This window comes from Nasonia vitripennis, assembly GCF_009193385.2.
Source record: "Nasonia vitripennis strain AsymCx chromosome 2 unlocalized genomic scaffold, Nvit_psr_1.1 chr2_random0008, whole genome shotgun sequence".
Lineage (NCBI taxonomy): Eukaryota > Metazoa > Arthropoda > Insecta > Hymenoptera > Pteromalidae > Nasonia > Nasonia vitripennis.
Genome location: NW_022279615.1, coordinates 1,323,195 through 1,348,587, shown reverse-complemented (window position 1 = coordinate 1,348,587; position 25,393 = coordinate 1,323,195). Strand labels below are relative to the sequence as shown.

At 37.6% G+C, this 25,393-nt stretch overlaps 1 protein-coding gene across 4 annotated transcripts in view; it reads right to left on the bottom strand.

Moving 5' to 3' along the window:
- LOC100115356 (ADP-ribosylation factor 1) overlaps window positions 1-25,393 on the bottom strand; it is a 205,921-nt gene that overhangs the window by 12,380 nt on the left and 168,148 nt on the right. For all 4 annotated transcript variants that reach the window (XM_032601575.1, XM_031925288.2, XM_001599042.6 and 1 more), the window contains exon 4: window positions 7,374-7,499. In XM_032601575.1, the coding sequence (XP_032457466.1) occupies window positions 7,374-7,499 (126 nt within the window). The remainder of the gene's footprint in view (window positions 1-7,373; window positions 7,500-25,393) is intronic.

Genomic DNA, 25,393 nt, shown 5'->3' with positions numbered 1-25,393 from the left:
GCAAAAACAGCAATAGAGAGGAAAAAATGGAAGAGAGGAAAAAAGAAGTATTGCGCCATAGTTACATTGGATGTCAAAAATGCATTCAATTCGGCCAGATAGAGTGAAATACACGAAGCACTCCGGAAGCAGGATGTGCCCTTATATACATTATGTATAAGAAGGATGATGTCCGACTACTTGAACGGCAGAATTCTATTATATGACACTGAGGATGGTACCAAGACATATAAAGTTACAGGAGGCGTCCCCCAAGGGTCAGAAATTGGCCCACCAGCTTGGAACATCATGTATGACGGGGTACTAAAGCTACAATTACCTGAAGGAACAACAGTCGTAGGATTCGCTGACAGAAAGGACGTAATCAAAGCTAGGAGACGATCGAGTGACAAAAGCCAGAAGGAGATCTGGAATGCCGCAAGAAAGAAGACGATGGCAAACAAGATGGGACGCTAGTGGCAAAGGACGATGGACCCATTGCCTTATACCAAGGATAGAAGACTGGATTGGAAGAAGACATGGACAGTTAACTACTACCTCACGCAGTTTTTGACCGGGCACTGATGTTTTCGGGCGTACTTGCATCGGTTCAAACTAGACGACCATCCGAACTGCCCAATATGTTCGGATGCAACAGAGGATGTTGATTGAGTAGATTAGAGTAACTCATGAATCGATTATGACGGCCATGCTGACCTCAGAGGATGGATGGTGCGCAGTCAGCAACTATGCAGCAGACATTCTCAAGAAAGTCAGGAAAGACGAAGAAGACAGAAGAAGACGAAGAGGCTGAGTACGTACGTGTGTATGTGCGACGCAGAAACCACATCAACCAGAAGCGGGCGAAAGCCTTTCGCCCCCCCCCCCCCCCCCCCCGCGAAGCATTACTTGACGATGGTACCGCGGGGTTCAGGAGTATGGAAGCTAGGCACTTTTACCGAGGGTCGATAAACGCAAAAAGGGCGTGCCTTTTTACGGCTGGGTGTTTTTTTCACCTGGCTGTAGAGGAGATGGGTTTAGTCGGTGGGAATTCGACACACGGCTGACATTGTGGATGGGGCTGTTTCGACGACCCCATAAACAAGGTTATGCTATGGTCTTTCTAAGATTTTCCCTAATACTTCTTTCTCCGAGAGAAAAACACACACACACACACACACACACACACATATATATATATATATATATATATATATATATATATATATTGTGACAGTGCATATGCACACACACACCACACAGCATGTGCCCAGCACAGTACGTGCGTAACACCACACTTACTCATGCCTACACACGGACAACGCACACACTCACGCACAACGAGACGATGATCGAGGCAGCAGAAGCCGCACGCGAAGCATACAATTAAGGTTAGGCTTATGGAAAGAGAGAGAGAGAGATTAAAGAAAGCAGCGCGACAAGAGAGAACGCGCTGATCATCGCAGCGCCTATAGTGACGCTGTCAAAAAGAGAGATACGGGCGACACAAAGGAGCCCGAGAGAAGAAGAATCAGACAACATAGTTTGAAGCGGAGAGATTAGAAAAACTCACTTCGATTTTAATTGTGCTGAAGCCACCGGCTAATCTACAAGCCGACGGACACGTCCTGTTCAGCGGCGCCGTTCCGGGCCAGCCCGATCACTAGGGTGCAGTGACAGGGTGAAGCCAGCCCGAACACGCAGACGCAGCAGCAAGGCGTGACCATAAAACCGAAGGCAAGAAGAGAGCGTCAACGGACAACACAACGACTGGACCATTATCTCCAGTGCCGGCGCATCTACTACACAACGCCTGTAAATCCGCCGTGCGTGTTAGCATTGAGCTAACGTAGTGCTCTCTTTCCCTCTCTCCCTCTCCCTCCCTCTCTCTCCATCCCTCTCCCCCCCTCTCTCTCTCATTTAGGTATTTTATGAAGCAGGCAGCACTTTGTATTCGCGCGCTCAACTCTCTGCAGCGACGACGCAGCGGGTAACGCTCTTAAGCTCTTTTATCGGCATCTCACTTAGTCCAAGATTTTCTGGAAACTTGAAACAAAATGTTAATAGTAAATTATTTTTTAAGTATACAATAAAAATAATAGTAATGTTAGATGTACTTAATAAATTCAATGTCCACCTACTCTATATGCATCATCCTGCAGTTCTCCTCGAGATTATTTCCAAGTAACACGTGCCTTTTTGGTACTTGCTAATTTTTTCCTCTCTGCATCAAAAGCACTTTATGCTATTAACTTCTCAACATTCATGATGCTACAAAAGATATGGATGTTAAATAGATGGTAATCCAGCGTGCTCATGGCCAAGTGCATGCACAGCGATAAGTCTTCTCCGGTTTACTTCACATGCATCTGTAACTGTTGATGTGTTCCTTTTTCTTGCAGATGTTGAGTCTTGGCCTATTCTTTACTTCAGCGTCCTCGATATTTCTGACTCTGTAATATGCTCTTGGCCGCTTTTTATTCTTCCCCCAAGAGTATTTTTTGTCTGAATGAGTACTGACGTATCATTCTTGCCTTTATTAGCCATTATAAAAAAATAAGTAAACTTACACAATTCCATTTAATTAATAACATTTGGACAGCACACTTTAACTAAGTTGCATTTTTTTTTAAACTTTACGTTTATAAACACACTTATCACTCACAGATTCACTCGATAACGCGAAAATAATGCTTACACATAATTACAATTATTAATCGATTATCGACGAGCAAAAAAAAACCGATGCCAATTCTTTAGCACGCAGCTTTCTTCGACATTAGGTATTGCTTTAATATCAAAATGGTTTTTACCTCATACTTAATTCTATAAAGTTTTTGTACTTTTTCGTTTAATATCTCGTCGCGTTTTGCTTCCTTCTTAAGAAAGCGTTGTGATAGTGATTATTGGAGTTTGTCTAAAAACATGTTGGAAGTGTGTTTTGAAGTATTTTAAGTCGAAAAAAATAGTGTTTTTTGGAAAATGACCGTACAGATGTATGTATGTATGTCTGTGCGCGTATGTATACACCTGTATCTTAGCTTCTACTCAGTAAATTTTAACCCACTAAGTCACATATTCTTCGTTTTTACTAGTACATGATGAAAAAACAATCCGTTTTTACACTTTATGAACGCCTTTTTTTATAGTCATTTTTTAATTTAGAGATTGCAGTTTTTTTTAATAAAGTTATTGGTGTGTGTGTGTGTGTGTTTGTTTTTGTGTTTGTGTGAAATACCCTCGGAGCATCTTTCGGTCATCAAAAAGCACTCGGAGCATCTTTCGATCGTCGAGAAATACTCGCGAGTATCTTTTGATCGTCGAAAAATTCTCTAAGAATCTTTCGATATTCGAAAAACTCTCGGAGTGGAGCATCTTCCGATCGTTGAAAAGCACTCAAACCATATTTTGATCATCGAAAAACCCTCCGAGCATCTTTCGATGGTCGAAAAACTCTCGGAGCATATTTCGATCGCCGAAAAGCACTTGGAGCATATTTCAATTGTCGAGAAATAATCGCGAGTACTTTTTGATAGTTGAAAAACACCCGTGAATACTTTTCAATCGTCGACGCAGTTTCTCGAAGGAGATCGCATAACTTGCACGTAGCAGACGACGCACTAACCTCAAGTCACAACAGTACGGAAGTGCGTCGCATGCCGCCATCTTCAGTTGCCCGGCGAAATATTCCCTCTTCAGAAATCAATTTTAGAAATTGATTTAAAATTGAATAAATAAAAGGGTAATCGTTTAATCGCGGTTTTAAGCATTATTATTTGCCACGATCTATCGGATGGAAGAGCATGGAACATCTTACCACACTTTTTTATGAATCATTTTATTAAACGTAGGGCCGTAAAAAAACCTTACGATTTAATAAAAAAGGCTACAGTAACTTAGTAGGGCATGATTTAACCTTTATTATTCCCAAAAAATGTTATTTTCTTCAACGCTAGTTTTCCCAAAATCACCAAAAAAAGACTGCTTTATCTGCGACATACTGTATATTTTCAATAGAACTTTATTTTTTAAATTACTTCAAATTATAAATTTTTAGGTAAGAAGAATATTTTTTATTTTTTTGCAGGATTTAACCTATGCTGGACCCATGGCAGCAACGGTCGGCGCTGTACTATCGCGATTAATGCCAAATGTACGAGGACCAACTCAAGGTCAAAAGTTACCGCTAGCCAGTGTAACTACATCAAATATGTTTGTGACGCGAATATCGCACCACAGAATGAGGGTAGACCACGAATCCCGTCGCGACTTGATGACTCCGAGACTGCAGCGACGTAAATAATAAATTCGTAAAATAATGAGAAAACATTTCTTTTTTTTTTGTTATTTTGAGTACGGACGAACGCACTGCTGCTTGCTGCAATGAGACAGGCGACAACAGATGACGCTCCAAGCAAAGCACGCATAAGTGCGAGAGAGAAGAGAACAACGGCGCTACAAGTTAGAGCAAGAGCACTGCACCACCGCACGAGGAAGAGAGAGAGAGAGAGATAATGACGCCGCATACTAGAACAGGAGCGCTGTCGAGAGAGAGAGAGAGAGAGAGAGAGAGAGAGAAAGAGATAGAGCACAACATATCCATCGCGTGCACACTGCCAAGTCGGTGAGCGCAAAGGAGAGAGAGGCACCGCCGGGAAGGGGAAGGCTATCTCGTCTTGCTCAGTCCCACGTGAGGCCTATCCAGTGTGCGTGAAACCTACAGCATGATTTCCGGCATATGCTCAAAAAGAGGGCACTACACTACACCGAGCTCCAATGAACGTCCAGGAGGACAGAAACGGGGCTTCTGGGCTAGCTTCTGCAGAAATAAGAACAGGCGGTCATATTGCAACGACTTGTGGTCTACCGCTCGACGCGTACGTATCGGCTCGCATCTATTTTGAGTAATTCGCGGAGTCTACGACCTATAACATTGTAAAGTGTTTTGACGATCCGTGCGACCACTCTAAAAGTTTCCGGAAGAACTGTGAACACAAAACGCGACTCGATTCGCTGATTATCCACCCGCTTTGCGCCTCGTGTGAATATCCTCTGCGACTCGACACCATGCGAGAGAGGTTTCAGAGGGAACGAGATCGACTCTAGGGTCTTCCGGATGAGATTATTCGAGCGCAGTCAATACCACTAGGGAGGATTACCCGGTGAGTGGCCTGATAGTCGACGTCTATCTACATCAAGACAAGCAGTATACAGCACCGAGTGATATCGTGAAATTGTGTTTCAGTGCAGTGGTGTTGTGCAAGTGTGAATAGCGCAGGTTGTTAAGTACACGTCTTGAATCGTGAGATTAGTAGTATTTTTATTGAAAAATTCAGGAAATTTCACAAAGAAAGTATTCGGGTAGTTTTAGTTAAAAATGCATCTCTAATGAGCTACAAATCATTGAAAATAGGCAAAAAATAAAAAAAAATGCTTAAAACCTCAACTTTGACAAGCTAGAACTCGAAGCCAAATAAAGGAATCAAGCTGAAATTGTTTTTGGGAGTCAGGTACAAAATATAGAAAATATATATAAAGTTTAGGCAAAAATTAAAATTTTCGTATCTTTGATTTCACAGAGAACCACCCATATATAAATTATCAAAAATTAATAAGCATTGCTAAAAACAGAAAATGGAATAATATTATGTCAATGCAGGATTCTAATTTAAATAAATCTAATGAATATTAATAATAGACTCAAATTTAAAAACAAAATGTATACTAAAACTTTAGAGAAGGTTATTAATGATGCTACATACAGATCCGATAAATTCTCGTTGAAACAAATGCTAGCAGTAAAAAAAAAACTATGAGAAATCAGAAACAAAAAAATAGGTAAAAAAGAAGCAATGATGGTGCCATAAGTTATATAACGATTAATGATAATAAAATCACAGACAAAGGAAATAGCGGAAAATACGAACAAAATTTTTCGAACGAAATCTTATTAGTAAACACAGGTGTCCCACAAGGTACTAGCCTAGGACCATTGCCATTTATCCCGTAGATTAATGATATCTTGAGGGTGGTCACCGATGAGGTGATTATAGCATACGCTGACAATACGGCAATAGTAGCAACGGGGGAAAATTGGGAAAAGGCAAACAAAAAAAAATATAAATAAGTAAATTACTTAGAATTATAATCCAAGTGGTTGGCTCTTAATAAACTATTCCTGAATGTTGGTAAAACAGCATGTATGACTTGGCAGCTGCGGTAATAGTGTACCAGCGCAAAAAAATATTAAAATAAAAAATATTTACCCTAGTCGAGAGCATTAAATATTTGGGGATTGTCATTGATTACAATTGACAATGGAACAAACACGTGCAATACATAGTTAAAAAAACAAACAAAATGCTTGCGTATGATTTATTATGCTTTCTTTAATAGCATAATAAGTTATGGCATCATAGCTTGGGGATGAGCATATCGAAACAATGTACATATAGTACAAAACTTACAAAAAAAAAAAAAAACACTAAAATAGTAAATAAAAACAATTATGTAGTTAAATACAATTCCCTTAGATAGATGCTAATGAATTATTTTTCTCAAAATTTCAAAGTAAAACATTTTATTTGACACCTGATCGAAAAATTCAAATGAGCAAAAGTAAAATTAGCAGAGCGGAAGTAAGAGTTAGCGAGGCAAAAGTAAATTTTTCAAAATATTTAAAAAAAATTTTAAATTTAAAAAGAAATTAAAAAAAAAAATTCCAAGAAAATTGAAGAAAGATTGACTGAAATAAAAGGAAGGAAGCTGAAATAATAGAAGGAGTGAAATAAAATACTATATGCAACACGAGGCAAAAGTAGATTTTATCCGTGGGTTATGATGTTTATTATACTGTCCTTACAAAAATATTCACCCGCGGGGAAAATCTTCTACTTTCACAGTTCGTGGCATAATGTACTATTTTAGTTTTTGGTTTCGTGCACGTGGCGAGCAATTGTGAGAGCAATTATGCCTGAAGCACGGTACAATAGCAGCACCCTCTTGCATGCTGGATTGTTTACTTTTCGGTGGAAATTATCTACTGCTGGTTTTTCAGTGGGGAAGTATTATTTAACTACGATGCCTGTGGAGATTCAGTCTTAGATGGCCACTACCGCTAAGCTTGCTCTGTATACGCTACATAAAAACACACACACACACACACACATCCATTTTCATGATTTATATTATTTTCGTGAGTAAGATTTCCATCAGATCTGAAAAAATTGATCACAATGATGGGATCTCGAGCGGGAGGCAGGTCATTTACCACGAAGCCATTGTCGTTTTACAATGTAAATATATGGGCAACAAATATAGCAGAGTATTTAAGATATTAATTCGAGGTAAAAAGAATTAAATTCAAAATTAAAATAAATAAATGCAGATATTACCTGTTTGTTAGCAAAAATAAGTAAAACAGCATCTCTAAGTTCATCTTCAGCTAGCATTCTCATTAGCTCTTCTCTTGCTTCTCCAATACGTTCTCTGTCGTTACTGTCCACGACAAATATTAAACCCTAGAACAACAATGACCGTAATTTATATAATTATTATGGTTTTTGAGTTAGTTATCAAGAGGGTCGTGCTTCAATGGCAAATATCAGTATTTAGTACGAGTAACTAGCGCGCCACGCGTGGTCTTACGGACGTGGTGACTTGCCACCTTGCATCGCTTCCCGTTTTGCGTATAAGGCAAGACCGCTGACGCTCGTGCTTCCCGCTCGCCAAGCCCACCGACGCTCGCGCTGCGCGCTCGCTACCTAACGTTTGTGTTAGTTATCTACTTAGAAAACCGTTTTTGGGCTTCATTAAAACGTTTCGAAAAAATATTTGTCACGGTAAAAAGTTGTGTTTTAAAAATATCTACAACTTTTATATTTAACATTTTTATGTAAAACGTACAGCCGCAAAGTTTTATGGAAAATAAATGATTTTTTTTTGCTGTAGAAAAACGGTTTTGGGCTGTTAACTCAAGTTATAAGCATTTTCATGATTTCATGTTGATAGAGAAAAGTTGTATCTTTTAAAGATTTACAACTTCTTCATTCAATTTTTTTTTCATAGAACGCGTAGGATTTGAGTTAGAGTCAAAAAACCGTTTTTGGCGATTTTTGAGGTGACCGCATTCTGCGTATATGTGCATATATTTAGCCCGATAGACTAACGTCTCTTAAAAGTAATCATGTAACACCAACATTTTTATTCGAAAATACACGTTAAAATCTAACAAAATTTGCCCGCATTTAAATATGACGTTCACGATCGGGATAAAAAAATAGTTTTTTTAGTTTGTGCGAGAGGAGACTCCTTCTAAAATTTCAGTCCAATCGGTCGAAAATTGCGTGAAATATCGCATTTCACATATTTTACGTTTACAAAACTAAGGCACTTGCGTACCGCGGTCATGCCTAATAATATGTGCACTGTGCCATTGGAAGCTTCACGATCCTAATGATACTTTGAATTTCTTCTTAAACATAAATTTTATTTATTTTGTTTATATTTTATTTAATCTGTTGTTGACGTGTATATAACTATCTTAATTTAAAGATTTTAATCAAATATTTCTAATAATTATAGCATTTTGCTAATGGAAATAGGTGTGCGGTAGACTTAATTTTGTTTTACTAGGTGAAATAATAAAACTATTAATATCCCCTTATCGCGTAAAAATGTCAAAATTTTCGTAAGCACGCTTCTATGATATAATTAGTCTATAAGTTCACAATAGCTATGTCAAACGTCCTTTTTATTTTTGGATGTCGGCTGTGCTTAGTACGTAATTATTCAAAAGGTAGTTCATGATGCACTATATAAGCGCAGTATTGCTCCCTTATTCGTATGCCACGATCTTACGTATCAATTCAAACATTGAAATTGCAATTTTACAAAAACACGAAAATGTAACTTAAGTCGTTTGGCAGGAAGCCACTGATATAAATGTTTTAGAAACGATTTTATACAAAAATCTTGAAAGTACTGCATCTAATGTTATGTCATACTTAGTAGTGAATTTAACAGAAAAGTTAACATTGAAATCTTTTGCTAAAATCAGTAGCATTTCGTTGTCATATGTACCAAGCTCCTATGATTCTACTTCAGTGTATACAAGTAGTGATCTATCCGAGAGCGTCGAGAGGCCCGAAAGCCAGCCGAAAAATAAGGAGAGCACGGTGGAGAGAGAGAGAGAGAGAGAGAGAGAGAGAGAGAGAGAGAGAGAGAGAGAGAGAGAGAAGGAGAGCGCGGTGAAGGAAGAAGTGCGCATAGTGCGTATGTCTTGGGGGCAAAGGGGAGGGAGAGAGAAGGAGATCTTCTACTCCTGGCGTTCGCTTTTTTCGTGACGTTCGCTTTTTACTCGATTTACTCCCCGGTTAGAATGTGTACCTAGCGAGGCTATAGAAGTATTTACTCCTAAAAAATTTCTTTATCATAACTCCCGAACACATTTGTACTTTTTCTGAAACTTAACAGGTTCGTCAAGTATAATCTAACAAAGAACTGATCAGATTTTTGAGCTGATTGACGAAAATAACGTGTTTTATTAAATTTCTCTTAAAGATTAAAAATTGAAAAACAATTGTTTTCGTTAATAATTTATGCACACATACACACAACTTAACTCCGCTACGCTGGTCCCAAGCCCGGGGCCCCACCACACAAGAGGTGGGGAAGGTGGAGGGGGAGGAGTAGCAACCTCGTTAAAATAACCAAGGCTCATCTGGCCCAGATGACAGCACCTTGTTAAAGGGCTCCTTCCTAGGATACAGGATAGGGCAAGAAACCCTGAATATAAATCAATCATGGACAGTGAGTTAATTATAACACTGCCCCAAGCGGGTCAAGCTTTACAGCTCACTCCCGACGCTGGTTGCGATCGGGTGAAAGCCCCGGTGGCCGACGCAGGCTCCATGTACGTTGGGGGGAGCCAATTAACTCAAACAATACAGGAGGCTACAGAGGTGGGTCACTCGGCCCTCAAAGAAAGATTAGCCTCAAGTGACGCATCAGGATGTGATGGAGTCATAAACAGGGGAATGCACAAGGTATGGCCTAAAATTCAGACAGCAGATCGTGCGGAAGATCAGTTGATGGACAAGATTCAGAACCATCTAGACAAGATGGATGCTATAGTAGGTCCAGCCAAAAACATTTACAAGAGTGTTAAGGATGACACGAGGAAGGTCATGTCTTTCTGGAAACGGCTCATCAGCGTAAGAGAAGCGTCGAGCAAGACCAAGTCTAGCTTTGGACTGATGATGTCAAATAGCTCACGGACCTCGCTGACCTCAGAAGAAAAACGGGAGGTAGAAACGCCAAGGAAGAGGAAGGAATGGTTCCCTACACAAAACGACACCAATAAGAAAAGAAAAGAAGAGGTCAAGACGCCAAAGCATGACCAGAGTGTGCCACTAGCGACGACTTCCAGCACTACTTAGTGCCCACCGCCCACCACAGAGACATTACCACCCTGGCAGAGGGTGAAAACAAGAAAGAAAAAGAAAAAAAGGAAAAAGAAGACGATAAAATTAACAATGGTGTTGTAGATCAGAAAGGCACTAGAAAATCTAAGCCGCCAAGGGCAAGACCAACCCGACCGGAAGCTCTAATCATAAAAGCTACCGACGGGACGTCCTACGCTGATATCCTGCGAAAGATGAAAGCAGACCCAAAACTGAAGATGCTAGGGGATAGCGTAAATAGGATACGCAAAACGGCGGTTGGTGACCTACTTTTTGAACTCCAACGCACATCGGAAGGGAAGGCAACAGAACTTCGACAAGCGGTGCAAGAATTGCTAGAAGAAGGTGTCACCGTAAGAACCCTACAACATGTACAGGTCTTTGAAGTAAAGGATCTTGATGTTCTAACTACTAAGGAGGACATCGTGGAAGCGCTACGGAGGGAGTTTCAAGATAGCCGCTCAAATGCAGTGGAGGAAATGGCAGTAAAGTCTGTGCGCAAGGCATATGGCGATACGCAGACGGCGGTCATTCAAATGCCAGCAAAAATGGCTCAGCAGATGATCGCAAAGCAGAAAATCAGGATAGGCTGGGTAGTATGCAGAATACGAGAGATAAAGTGGAATGCACGTCCACTTCGCTGCTATACATGTCTAGGATTTGGACATATCGGCAAAAACTGCACAGTAACACAGGATTGATGTAACCACTGTTACAAGTGTAGAGTCGAAGGACATAATGCAAGAGATTGTAAAAACAAACCAAGCTGCGTTCTCTGCCAAAAAAGAGAAGCAACAGAGAAAAATGACCATGCTGCTGGTAGCTACACATGCACAGTATACCGAGCGGCAGTAGAGAAGTTGAAGAAACGAAGATAATGAAGATAGTGCAGTTGAACTTGAATCACTGCGAGACAGCACAGGATTTACTTAACCAGTACGTTCATGAGACGGAGGTCGACGTAGCCATTATATGTGAACCATACAGGGCTCTGGACGAGACATCGTAGGAAACAGATGACACTGGCAGCGCAGCGATCTGGGCATGTGGGAACGTGGCATTCCAGGAAAAAATGTTGACCAGCGAGGAAGGATTTGTTCGTGCAAAGATAGCAGGAATACACGTATACAGCTGCTATGCTTCGCCTAACGCACCGATCGAACAGTTCGAGCGGCAGTTAGATCGACTCGTGCAGGATATTACGGGAAGAAAGACAGTAATTAACGCAGAGGATGTTAACGCATGGGCCGTAGAGAGGGGCAGTCAAAGGGCTAACCAAAGAGGACGAGTACTGCTAGAAGCATCTGCTCTCTTGGACTTGGTGTTAGTTAATCAGGGTAGCACTAACACCGTTAGAAGAGGAGACGCAGGATCTATTATAGATCTGACCTTTGTTAGTAGTTGCCTTATTGTCACAATTGACAAGTGGACCGTGAGCGAACACTACACAAATAGTGATCACCAGGCCATAATAATGGAGGTAAATAAATCAGAGCAGAGACCCAGCACGAGTACCAGGACCAACAGAGTCGATTGGAAAACGAAGGATTATGATAAGGAGATGTTCCTACTGACACTGGAAGAATTTCAACTCTTGGGGACGGCGAACAGCAAGGCGGAACAGGTTATGGGTAATATCACACGAGCCTGTGACGCGGCCATGCCGAGAAGAGTGTCCAATTGTAGACGACCACCAGTATATTGATGGGACATAGTAGATGCCCGCGGACAAGAAATAAAGGACGCTAAGAGGAAGCTTAAGAAGACAATCCGCGAAAACAAGCGACGGTGCCTTAAAGAACTACAGGATGAGGTCGAACAGGACCCTTGGGGTAGACCTTACAAAATAGTAATGAAGAAGATTAAAGGAAGCTACGTACCCCTCCAAAATGCCTGGAACTATTACACCGGGTAGTGACCACACTGTTCCCCATGCAGCTGGAAGAGCCAAGTGTCATCGAAAGAGATGCGAATGAAGAAGCTGTTCCACCGATTACGACTGAAGAATTGTTAGCCGCCTGCAGGAGAGTAGGAAACAACAAGGCATTCCCAATATTGCGTTGAAGCATGCCATCCATGCTCATCCAGAAGTCTTCGTAGACTTGTACAATGCATGTCTAGAAGAGAGAACCTTCCCCACAAACTGGAAGAAACAGTGCCTCGTGCTTCTGCCAAAAGGAAAGAAGCCACCCTAGGATTCCTCATAATACAGACCGCTCTGCATGTTGGACACCCCGGGTAAGATCCTGGAACGCATAATCTGCGTCAGAATGGATCATTTTATAGAAGGATAAGGTGGATTAGCGGAACACGAATATGGCTTTAAGAAGAATCGTTCAACCCTGGACGCAGTTAGCCTAGTGATCGACACTGCACAAACAGCGATAGAGGGGAAAAGATGGAAGGGAGGAAAAAAGAAGTACTGCGCCATAGTTACATTGGATTTCAAAAATGCATTCAATTCGGCCAGATAGAGTGAAATACACGAGACACTCCGGAAGCAGGATGTGCCCTTATATATAAGAAGGATGATGTCCGACTACTTGAACGGCAGAATTCTATTATATGACACTGAGGACGGTACCAAGATATATAAAGTTACAGGAGGCGTCCCCCAAGGGTCAGCAATTGGCCCACCGGCTTGGAAGATCTTGTACGATGGGGTACTAAGCCTACAATTACCTGAAAGAGCAATAGTCGCGGGCTTTGCTGACGACATAGCAATAGTAGGAGTAGCGAAACATAAAGAAGAGTTGACAGACATAGCTGACATAGTCAACCCGTATAATACACGAATGGCTAACAGAGACAGGACTGGAACTAGCCAGTCATAAAACGGAAGTTATCCTTATTTCCAGTAGGAAGAAGATGGAGTAAATCATACTGACGTTGGATGGACACGAGATCGTTTCTCAACCAACCATCAAGTACTTGGGCATCACCATCGATGCAAGACTAACTTTTAAACAACACCTGCAAATAATCAGCGATAAAGCAGCAAAAGGCGGCGCTGCTCTATTACGATTGATGCCAAATGTAGAAGGCCCAACTCAGAAGCGAAGGTTACTCTTAGCCAGTGTAACCAAATCGATTATGCTACATGGAGCCCCAATATGGGCAGATGCGATGCGGGTGAAATCCTATGTTCTAATGCTAACCACTGTGTACAGACAAAGTGCACTAAGAGTGGCGTCCGCTTACCGTACAGTATCGGACAATGCGGTGTACATTATTGCTGGTATGCCGCCGATTGACCTATTGGCGATGGAAAGTAAGGAAGAATTCCAAACTAAAAGAAGAACAAGTGACAAAACTCAGGAGATCTGGGATGCAGCAAGAAAGAAGACAATGGCCGAATGGCAAACAAGATGGGATGTTAGTGACAAAGGGCGATAGACTACTACCTGACACATTTTCTAAACGGGCACGGATGCTTTCGGGCTTACCTGCACCGATTTAAATTAGACGACAGTCCGAACTGCCCAGCTTGTTTGGACGCTTATGAAGATGCGGAGCATGTTCTCTGTGACTGTTCGCGATACCAAATGTAGCGAGAAGAACTCGAGTGTTATCTCCAGACCAGAGTGACACCTGAGTCAATGATGACAGCTATGTTGACGTCGGAGGATGGTTGGAACGCAGTACAGGGCGAAACAGCGGAATAAAAATGTAGCTAGACGAAGGTCAATGAGCCGTGTCGGGGTTGAAGCTGTCCAGAGGATAGCCGGACGGTACCGCACAAAGCAGACGACCGGACGATACGGAAAGAAGCAGACGCCTGGACGACGCAGAAAGAGGAAGACGTGATGACGACCACATCAATTAGAAGATGGCATAAAAGCCTTTCGCCCCCCCCCCCCCCCCCCGCGAAGCACTGCTCGACGGTCGTACCGCGGGTGAACAAGGGCACAGAAGGTGGAGCTAGGTGCGCCTTTACGGAGGGTCGATAAAGACAAAGAGGGCGTTCCTTGGTACGGTTGGGTTTTTCTCATCTGGCCGTAAAAAGGATGGGTTTAGTCGATGTGAATCCGACAGAGCTGACATTGCAGATGGAGCTGTTTCGACGACCCCATAAACAAAGTCACGCTATGGTCTTTCTAAGATTTTCCCTAACACCTCTTCTCCGAGAGAGAGAGAGAGAGAGAGAGAGAGAAAACACACACACACATATATATATATATATATATATATATATATGGGCTATTCCACGTCAATCCGTGGAAAATTTTTTCGAATCTCGGCCAAAATTTTTTCCCCAGTTCAGTATACTCCCTAAAGAACACAACACAATTTCAGACCTCAAAGTGCCCCTGTTGCAATGTTATGGCCATATCAAAAATTGAGATTTTAGAATTGCTTCCTCTTCGAGGAAGCTTTGCAATAGTAAAATTTTGAGTTTTGTCAAAACTTTTAGAAAATACTTTTTGGTGTGTTAGAAGTTCAAAGCAAGTATTTTTAGAAAATATCTGTATGGGTGTGTGTGTGCGTGCGTGTGTGTGTGTGTGAATTTTGTGATTTTTTTCAAAGAAATCGGGTTTGCTAAATGTCAATTACAGTAATATAAAAAAATTTCTGTGACGTTAATGTGACTTAAGGTAGTTCACTTGGTCAACACAAAGGAGATGGCGGTAAGAGTGTTTTCGGTTTTAAAAGGCGCGAACGAGCAGTCTCTCGTAAAAAAACGCTGCCAATTCATTGGCACGTAGCTTTCCCCAACTAAATGTATAGGTCCAATAAATAAAATTTTGTTTTAATATATCTATATATCTTCTTGCTAATGTATGAGGCGGTTTTTGATACATAATTTAATATAAGTTTTGGATGGTTGTCTAAAAGTTTGCAGATCACTCTGTTTTTTTATTATAGAATATGAACACTGTCGTCAATTTTTATTCACAGAAATTCACGCATGCTTACATGTGTTCCTAACCAATCTAACCATCAAAACAACAGGCTATTTATTAGATAGGTCGCTCGCGCAATTTTCGAGAAAACAATTTTTACATTTTAGCTCTTTAGTTGAAAACCGCTAGACGAAATCGTTTAAACATTTAGCAGCAGATAGCTTTTTTTATGGTGAATCATCAAATAAAATTTTGAAGCATTTGACCACATTGTTTAAGAGATATAAGGAATCAAAAAAAATTAAAACCTTGATGTCTTACGAACCATAGGGGTTTGAAAGCTGTGCAATGAAGTCAGCCAAAATACACAAAATATCTACTTTTTCTCACAATCTCAAGTGCAATAAGGCCTTTTTACGTCCGTAATCGAGGTACAAAAAAATTCGTTTTTTTTCAGTTTTTGATTTATTACTGAAAAAATAAGTAGTCAAATTACTTGACATTTAAATGGGATATAGTTTGACACGTGACCCATCGACATCATTTTTTTTCGCGAGGTTATGATGATTAGTTTCAGAGATATATATTTTTTTTTTTAATCACCTTTTTCATTTTATCTGTCGAACAAAGCAGTTGATCCCGAGCAACAAACGATGAAAAGTAGGTAATTTTATTTTCTTTTAAATGCATTATAGCTGAATTTTTTGAGGATGCACTGGTAGCAGAGCAGGTCAGAAGCAGAATAAAACACAAGAAAAGTGAAATATACACACATAGGCTACACGCCTTACTAAATATTCTCTTTCTCTTTATCATTATTCATTGCACGAGAAGTCATCGCATCTTCTAAAAGTCTTGAAAATTATTAGTCCGTGATTTAATTGTAACGATGGCAGTAATGTCCTACTTTTGTAACTGCTAATGGAAAGTTAGCTTGCATTATAAATCGTAGTGTTTAATTTAGACCAAAATCCCAAAACGATCTATGGCGGTTTCAAAAGACTTTCCGTTGGCTATGGAAGGCTGTTCTTTCATAGATCTCGAAGGTAGTCAGGCACCGATAGCGCTGAGACTTTACGTTTCGAAGTTTCGTCGTCATCCGTGCTTATAAAGCCAATCAATCCGTAGAGTTACTGTCCGGTGACAACGAACAAAGTTTAGGACATAACATCACCTACACAAATGTGATGATGCAAATCGAAAACTTATTTACGAAACCCCCACACCCCAAATAAGTACATTAGTATTAAAATATTATATTTGCAACTCTGGGGGGTAAGTAGATTTAGGGTCGGGTGCTAACATAAAACAAAATACTAAATCTTAAACACATGACCTACCTAACCCATGACTATTTGCAATTTTCGAGAGAGAGAGAGAGAGAGAGAGAGAGAGAGAGAGAGAGACGTTGGGCGTCGATAAAAATAATCGTGACCCTATGACTATTTGCAATTTGTCGTTCGAAAGGCGCGGTCACCGACAATTCGAACATAGCTCCTTCGAGCTGTGGCTCTCATTGGCTAACTTCGGAGGGAACCACAGATTTATTTTACCGCGATGCCCCCCCCCCCCCTCCCCCCAGTTAACCGTTAGGCGTCGATAAGAATAATCGTGACCCTACCACTGTTCTCAGAAAACGTTATTCGCGTGCAATGCGGATAAGATGGCTTATTGCTATATAATCGAGACTTAATCTCAATTCTCGTAATATGCGAAACGAAGTAAACCATGTATAGGTCGTCGGTGCAGCGGTTAGCGCAGGTACACGCACTAGCGTGGAAAAGGGAAGCATATTGCATGTAAGGATGCTTGATTTTAGCCAAATCTGACGGTAGAAAAGAAGTTGCAGCTCCGAAACAAAGCCTAGGGGCAGAACGAAACTTCAGGGTGTGCTTCTACTATGTTTGAGCCCCTAGAGAAAAGTTATAGCCATATCAAAAATTGAAATTTTTGCTTTTAATGCTAATTTTAATTACTTGTCAAGGTATGTTGTAAACAATATAGATAAAAATAAGTAAACTCATATTTTTTCGCAAATTTCTTGTATAATTAAGAAAAAAAGTTTAGTTTATCTTCATTATTACGCCTACGTAGCTAGTCGAAAAAAAGTCACAATTTATTTGTTGTTTATTCGCGAGATGCAATTAATAACAAAAGTTACATACATCAAGGTATAACAAATAATGATTATATACTTTCATTAAGCAATTAAGTGGCGCGGTAGCATCATGAAGGCGAGTTTTAGAAGCAGACGAAGCCGGGGCGCCTGCGCTAGTATTTACTTCTATGTTGATGTTCGCATTTCTCATTATAAAGAAATAAATGCTTTGGTTTGTTGTCTCTAAGTTGATTTATATTTTATTATGTTTAACTATGATTTTCAACAAAAATCCTTATATAAAAAAGTTATGACCGGATATTGTGAAGCCAAGATAGACGTTATGTGATTGGCTCATGTAGTGCGCATGTGTTTAAGTCAGAAAGTTCGAGGTTAGGGCGCGCAACGTGCGCTGTTCAAAATCTGGTATTGATAAAAAAGCTAACTATTATATAATATACCAGTGTGCCATTAAAAAATGCTCAAATCAGATTTTTATTCTTCCATAAAAAAGAGGTAGGACCGTTAAGTTAGCCGCAAGCAGTGTTGGGGTCGTAAAGTTAGCCGCACAGCTATATATAAATAAGTATTGCCTTTTCAAGAAAATATAAAACATACATATTACGAGGATTAAGAGGTTGCCGGTGTACTCTGCGCTCCGAAGCTGTAATTCAGTAGTTCGCACAGTGACTTTTGGCGGATGAGTATAAAAATCATTGGAGGGCAGTTTAGGTGTACAGGATGGCTGATGACGAAATCCAGGTGGTGCGCTTTATAAATATTGGTGTCTGAGTGTAATAATATACGAAGACAGCGTTCATGTATGCAGATTAACGAGCTATAGGTGGTGTCCCTTTTTGTAGCGTTTAATTGTACTAATTGGTGACGGAAAATGCATCATTAATTTTGTAGTTCTCTTAAGGGGACACAACACTTTTAAACCCTGAAAAAAAAGAATTCTAAGAAAAATTCATAAAATTGAAGTAAATCATTTTAAATTTTTAATAGTGATATTTAGTATAAATACCTTTAACTTTACCGTGCTAAAACCTTCATTATCCCTGCTGGTCCATTGTCGTACTCGGTGCAAGGATTTGTGAATTTTGTCACTGTCCGTAAGATTCCAAGTGAATTCTTTTGGGCTCATATTTAAGAAGGGAACTTTGTACACCTGTAGTTTTGGTATGAATGCAGGGATTTTGATTTTAATGCTTAGAAATGATTTGGCGATGACAAAACTGATTAAAAAAAAATTTTTTTTTCGCTTATTATGCCAACATTTTGTGTATAAAACATTTTCTAAACATTCAAATCAAAATCCCTGCATTCATACCAAAATTACAGGTGTACAAAGTTCCCTTGTTGAATATGTGCTCAAAAGAATTCACTTGGAATCCTACGGACAGTAAGCTGAAATCAGTAAAAACCACATTTAAAGAAAATCAACATTAAAGTTTATGATTATTGTTGAAAGTATAACTTGAAATAGTGGTTACCAAATCCTTTGGGACCAAGTTTTCTATGTTTGACACACATAGACCTTGACTCTCACCAATTATGTAGTATATTCACTTATACCTTTGGGCTCTGTGCGACTTTTCTTACCTGCAAACAAAAAAAGACATTTCATGAATGTTAATAGATATGTAAAAAAAAGGTTATTTTATTCTTGTTTATGATAACACTATACTTATCTTTTTTTTGGTCACTGTGTTTAATCTTCAAGTTGAAACTGTAGATAATTACCAGTCTAACCTCCAAATGTTACAGAGAAGAAAACTTCAGCCAAACCAATATATTGTTTCTCCAGAAATGTTTAATCCGGATGCTCAAGTTTCTGTAGCGGCTTTTTCTTCCATTACTGCAGTCTTCATGGAGTCCTTGGCCACTTTTTCATACACTTCACTAAATTGTTCGTTAATTGAATCACATGCAGACTGAGCTATGGGTTTTAGGCAGTCCATCAACCCACAAAATGTTGATAGACCAGCGTGTTCAAGTCCAAGAGCACGAAATGTAACCAGTGCTCTTCTGTTGTTTTCCCAAGCATGGTTCTTGATTCCAACTTTTTTACACGAGTTGATAGCTACCAACTGATCACACTACAAATACACTATTTCAATCTTGAATCCTAATCATTGAGCTTCGGACTCGCCAAGTAGAACTTTGCCATGGTATTGATTGCAAATCAAAAGTTCCTCGAGCGCAGGAAATAGAATGTTGATATCAATTAATCTATTCCTGATCTCAGAGGTTCCTTTCGCTGCTGGCGTTTATATCTTTTTTGATGAACTTGAAGTCTTGACTTGTTGGCAGGTTCATTCTCACTCGTTACTTCTACAAATCTTCTTGGCCTCTTCTTGCCTCTTCCTTGAGAGTACTTCTTGTCTGGATGGGTACTCGCAAACCTGCCCTTGGCATCTCGCTGACCACACACTCTTACACAACACTTATTTTTACACTTTGTAAAAAAAACTTCACTCCACTGCTCTGCTTTTAAAAAAACACTTCACTTTTTTTTCTTTTTAGAGTTATAAGCTATAATCTATATACCCCAAAGACACTACACTTATCACAACACTACTGGAATTAATTGGACAAAATCTACATAATATTAATTTGCTTAAATTTCTGTTAAAAACGTCATTTCCAGTTCAAATTATTTAAATTCCTCCAATTTTAATTGAAATTTTTTTAACTCACATGAGTTTTAACATACTCCTACCGTTTTATTTTTTCTTCTTTAGTGCACCAGTATTGTAATATTTTAATGTAAAGATAAAATATCGCAATTTCCGGATTCTTCATGGAATTTTTCTGGACTTCTTGGAATTTTAACGCTGATAATATATTAATGATTATAAACGAGGTTTCTTTGCAGGTAAACTTGGTGTCATTTCAAAGGTAACACTATATATCATTTACCATAACTATAATGGGTTAACCTCAGGATCATCCTGACACCTGGACATCATCTACAAAAAGTAAACACTTTTTTTTAGTATATTTGTTGTATACTTATTGTGCATTGTAATATAGACCCTGTTTCGCTATTCGCTATAATAATAAATGTCGAATGCTTATGTATCAGTAAAAAATGTGTAACATAAATTAGGGGCCAATTTTACCTAGTTTTTATCGTGTAAAATACACGAAGAGAATTTGTTATTGTTTAACAACCTAAAAAACTGAACAAATAAAAATTTTACCAGTGATTGTCGCCTGAGGTATAAAATATACCATTTTTATTAAGACTAAATATATTTAATAATAAAAACAATTAATGATATTTAAAAAAAAAGGAAAATTATACATATATATATATATATATATATATATATATATATATATATATATATATATATATATATATATATATATATATATATATTAAAATAATTAATATTATTATATTAGTACAATAACTTACGCAATTTACCCTGCCGGCTGCCATGCTACCACGCGCCCCATGAAATATGGCTTATATTACTACATTAATATGCTTTTTCATTTACTATTTTTTAACTTATAAATTTAAAATTGTCTTATTATTATTATATTCAACTTAAATTAAAGATTTCAATGTTCTTAACATTAAGTTTTATACTTGTTTACAAATGAATTTATAGTATTAACTAATAAATAGACAGAACTGACATAGTAACTTTGATAAGCGCGCCATAATATGGTAACAGATCCTGTATTAAGTGTATTAGAAAACCGAGTTCAAACGAACATTTAGCAATTTCCAATTTATCGTTTATAGTGATGTAGTTGTGTCTTGATGTCAAATTTAGTCATTTTTCTCTTATGTTTTGTCCGTCGTAAATAAAATCTAATCCCTTCGGTATTATGTTTAATACATCACATCGCATCAAAATAATAGTATATTATGCAACAAGGGAGTAAAGTCGTTGATCAATCCCGCGGGTGAGAGTTTACTGCCCGAGCGTAGCGAGGGCAGTAAATCACCCGAGAGAATAATCGACTTTACTTTCGTGTTGCATATAGTGCTTTATTCACGACTAAACTGTGTAGCCACTTTATTTCTTGAAAAGTGGGACCTACTCAGATAGCGGAATTTTAATGAAAATATACGTTTGTTATTATTTTCTATTTATTCTATTATACTTATTTCATAAATAATAAATCAAAATAACAATAATTTTGATAAGTTATACAAAATAAATAAATTTGTCTACTTTTTAACATTTTTTCAAAATTAAAATTTTTTTTAATTTTCAAAAATTTCCAAAATTTTGCGGGAATAAAGAGTTTATTTCCCGCAAATTTACTTTATTCCCGCATTTTGCGGGCATAAAGAATTTATTTCTCGTATTTTGCAGGAATAAAGTTCTTTGCGGAAAAAAATATGAGGTAATAAAATGCTACTTTAGAACCGCTTTTCAGGAAATAAAGTGGCTATTATAGTTCAGTCGTGAATAAATATATTTTTTCAATAAGTACATAATATTACTCAATAACAATACACTTTTCGAATTTAATTTAAATTCAAATAATAAGTATTATGCTTTAATGTTATGATGTAATTATTTCTGATTTTAAAATAAAATTATATTTTAATAATGGTATATTATTCTATTATTGTTTGTATTTCATATTTCTATTATTATAAATTTGTGGATTATAAATATTTAAAAGTTAAATTAATGTTTAAATATAACGGGCGAGCATTAGCGAGTGAGTTTTTAGCTAGTTTTCAAAAATATCAGCCGTTTTGATGCAATTAGACGTGTTCTTCGGAAAATTTCCTATCAAAATAAGCAACGCCGCCCTATTTCGTCACTCTCTATCCTGCTCCGGTATTACCGGAGTGGCACGGTACGTTATCCTCATTACAATTAATAACATTAAATGAAAAAATTATTAATTTCTAATTTATTACTTCGCTTTTTTACTAAATATTCATTGAAAATTTACACCGATTTAGAGTTTTTCACATGCATTATCAATGATAGGTACCATTCTAATATCTTGCGACAAAACAATCACGTTCATGATAAAAATGTTACAAATATGATGCGGCCAGAAAGTGCTAAAGACGCTTATATTTTATTTTTAGAGCAAATATGAAATACTCAAAAAAATTATTGTAAAAGTTTTGGCAAGTTTGACGTATTCCGAAAAATAATCATGGATGTCAATCGCGTAGCATTTCATACGTATTTATTACAACAATTCTTCTATTCGCCAAAATTTATTGTCAAAAAATGCTGTAGCAATTGTAATGAATGTAACCATAGATTAAAAAAGTAATGAGACCAATGCCAAAAGTCTAGTTTCAAATATATAAAAATATAAATAATTTAATAACGGAAACTACTATTTGTATACTTAATATATTAGCAAATAAATAATGTATTAACAAAATTACAAATAAAAAAGAACAAATTTATTTTGAAATAAGAAGTATGTAGAAACAATCAATTTTTAAAAGATTTATATCATCTTTTACATACTCAAAAACTCTTTATAAGTATTAATGTAATGTATGTTTAAAGTTAAAATATTAATAAATTAGATATCATGTTTTAACATATAAAAAAATTTTTAGTTGTTCACTTAAGTATCTTAAGAGTTGTTCCTGATTGATCATTATTATATATCTTAATTTTAGTCCTTGATTGAACAAAAAATCTTTTTTGCTTCATTATGATTAAATATAATAAACTTGACTTTGTTTGATTAATTTTCGTACTTTTTTATTTGTAAATTCGCTGGTAGATTGTTGATTTGCTAACATATTTAGCATACAAATAGTAGTTTCCGTTATTAAACTATTTACATTTTTATATATTTGAAACTAGACTTTTTCCATTGGTCTTATTACTTTTTAAATCTATGGTTACATTTATTACATTTGATACATCATTTCTTGATAATTAATTTTAACGAATAGAAGAATTGTTGTAACAAATATGCATAAAATACTACGTGATTGACGTCCATGATAATTTTTCGGAATACATCAAACTCGCTTAACCTTTTGCTTTTTAAAAGTCAATTTTTTTAGATTTTAATTACCATGCTTATTGTAGGAGGGATAGATGCATGAGAGAGAGAGAGAGAGAGAGAGAGAGAGAGAGAGAGAGAGAGAGAGAGAGAGAGAGAGAGATTAGATTAAATTAGATTAAATAAGTTTTATTTCTGTACATTGTGTTGTACAATTCAAAATAAGAGTATAAAGTAAAACAAGTTATAATTTGTGTGTGTGAGAGAGATGATATATATAGAGTGAATGTAAAATGATATATATATATATATATACAGGGTGTTTAATTTTAATCCGACCACGACAAAAAACCATGGAAAAACTAATTTTAACGAAAAATGACCTTAACAAAAGTTGAAGGGGGTAAAGGGGGCCATCGAATGACACAAACACCTATGACCTTGAACTCGATTTTCAAGGTCATTTGAGGGTAATTGTGATTTTTTTAAATAGGAACCTCTATTTTAGACCTTGGAATCGGATAGAGCGGAAAAAATTACGTCGCAAAGGATATTTTAAGTTTGCTTTGGTGACCTTGAGAAGGTCACTTCAAGGTCAAATAACAAAAAATCTGCTAAACAGCTGTTTGTCTGGTTTTATTTTACTGATGTCGAAAGATGACCTCGACAAAAATTGAAGGGAGCAAAAGAGGCCATCTAATGACACCAACACCTTTGACCTTGAACTCGATTTTCAAGATCATTTGAAGGTCATTGTATTTTTTTAACGGGAACCCCTATTTTTGACCTCGGAATACGGAGCAGCGGAAAAAATTACGTCGGAAATGACATTTCAAGTTTGCCTTAGTGACCTTGAGAAGGTCAATTCAAGGTCAAATAAGAAGTATCAGCCTAAGATTGTTTTCTTTTCAATAATTTCGTAGAATTATCATTTTGTTATTGTAATAAACATTAAGAGAATAATTGACTTAAAATGTGATTATGCTTTGCTGACTTCAAAGCCATTTTGGAAGGTCAAAAGTGCAAAAATGCAATATCAAATGTTATGTGGAGTCCATATTTATATTCTAACTTTAGTGTTGCCCAGAAACAACGACGTGGACGTAATAGGATTGTGTTCCCTTTGGTGTGCTTGATTAGAGTCAGTCTCCTTGCCTCTCACTTTTATTATGTACAGATTTGAATGTAGGTGCCCAAAGACACCACCATTTTTTTGGATTCTATTCAGTTCTTGGGATGTTTTCGTATGCGAATTTTTATCCTATCTTTAGCGTTACTCAGGAACGACGTGGACACAATTGGCTACTAATTTTCCTCATCGAATTTTGCCTGAATTTATTGTTGAAATAAATAATTTATTTTGTAAAGATGATTTTTCATGTTGAATTTTCCCGCGACTCATTGTTGAAATAGACAATTTTTCTAATAAGAGATCTCTTTTCATATGAATTTATCCTCTACTCATTGTTACTTACACTTAGTATTCAATAGTTTACTAGTTATTGAATAGTTATTGATTAGCCAAACTAATCAAATATCATTTGTTTAACATTTTCTCTTTTTCATTCATTGACCTTTATTTTTTCTATTAAAATTTATTACTCATCGAAAGCTATCTAATTTGTTCAGTTTGGTAAAAACAAAATTTTTTATTGAACTTGTTATAAATTTTTAACAATGGCTGATTATCCAGCCGCTGAAAGGGTTGATATTTTATTGATTCTTGGTGAATCTAGACGTAATTATCGACAAGCTGCAGCCTTGTATCGAATTCGATATCCCGATAGAAGACATCCAAGTCATACAACCATTCGTGAGATTTACCGTAGAGCTCAACAAGGGCAACTAGCACGGGTTAGAGAACGTCGTAATTACAACGAAGATGATCTTCGTGTAATGGTCGTTTTAGCAATGGTTCATTTGAATCCCCTCGTTAGTACCCGTGAAATTCAAAGGCAAAGGGGTATACCTATGGCTACTGCTTGGAGAATACTGAGAAGTCAACGTTATCATCCATATCATATTACTTTGACTCA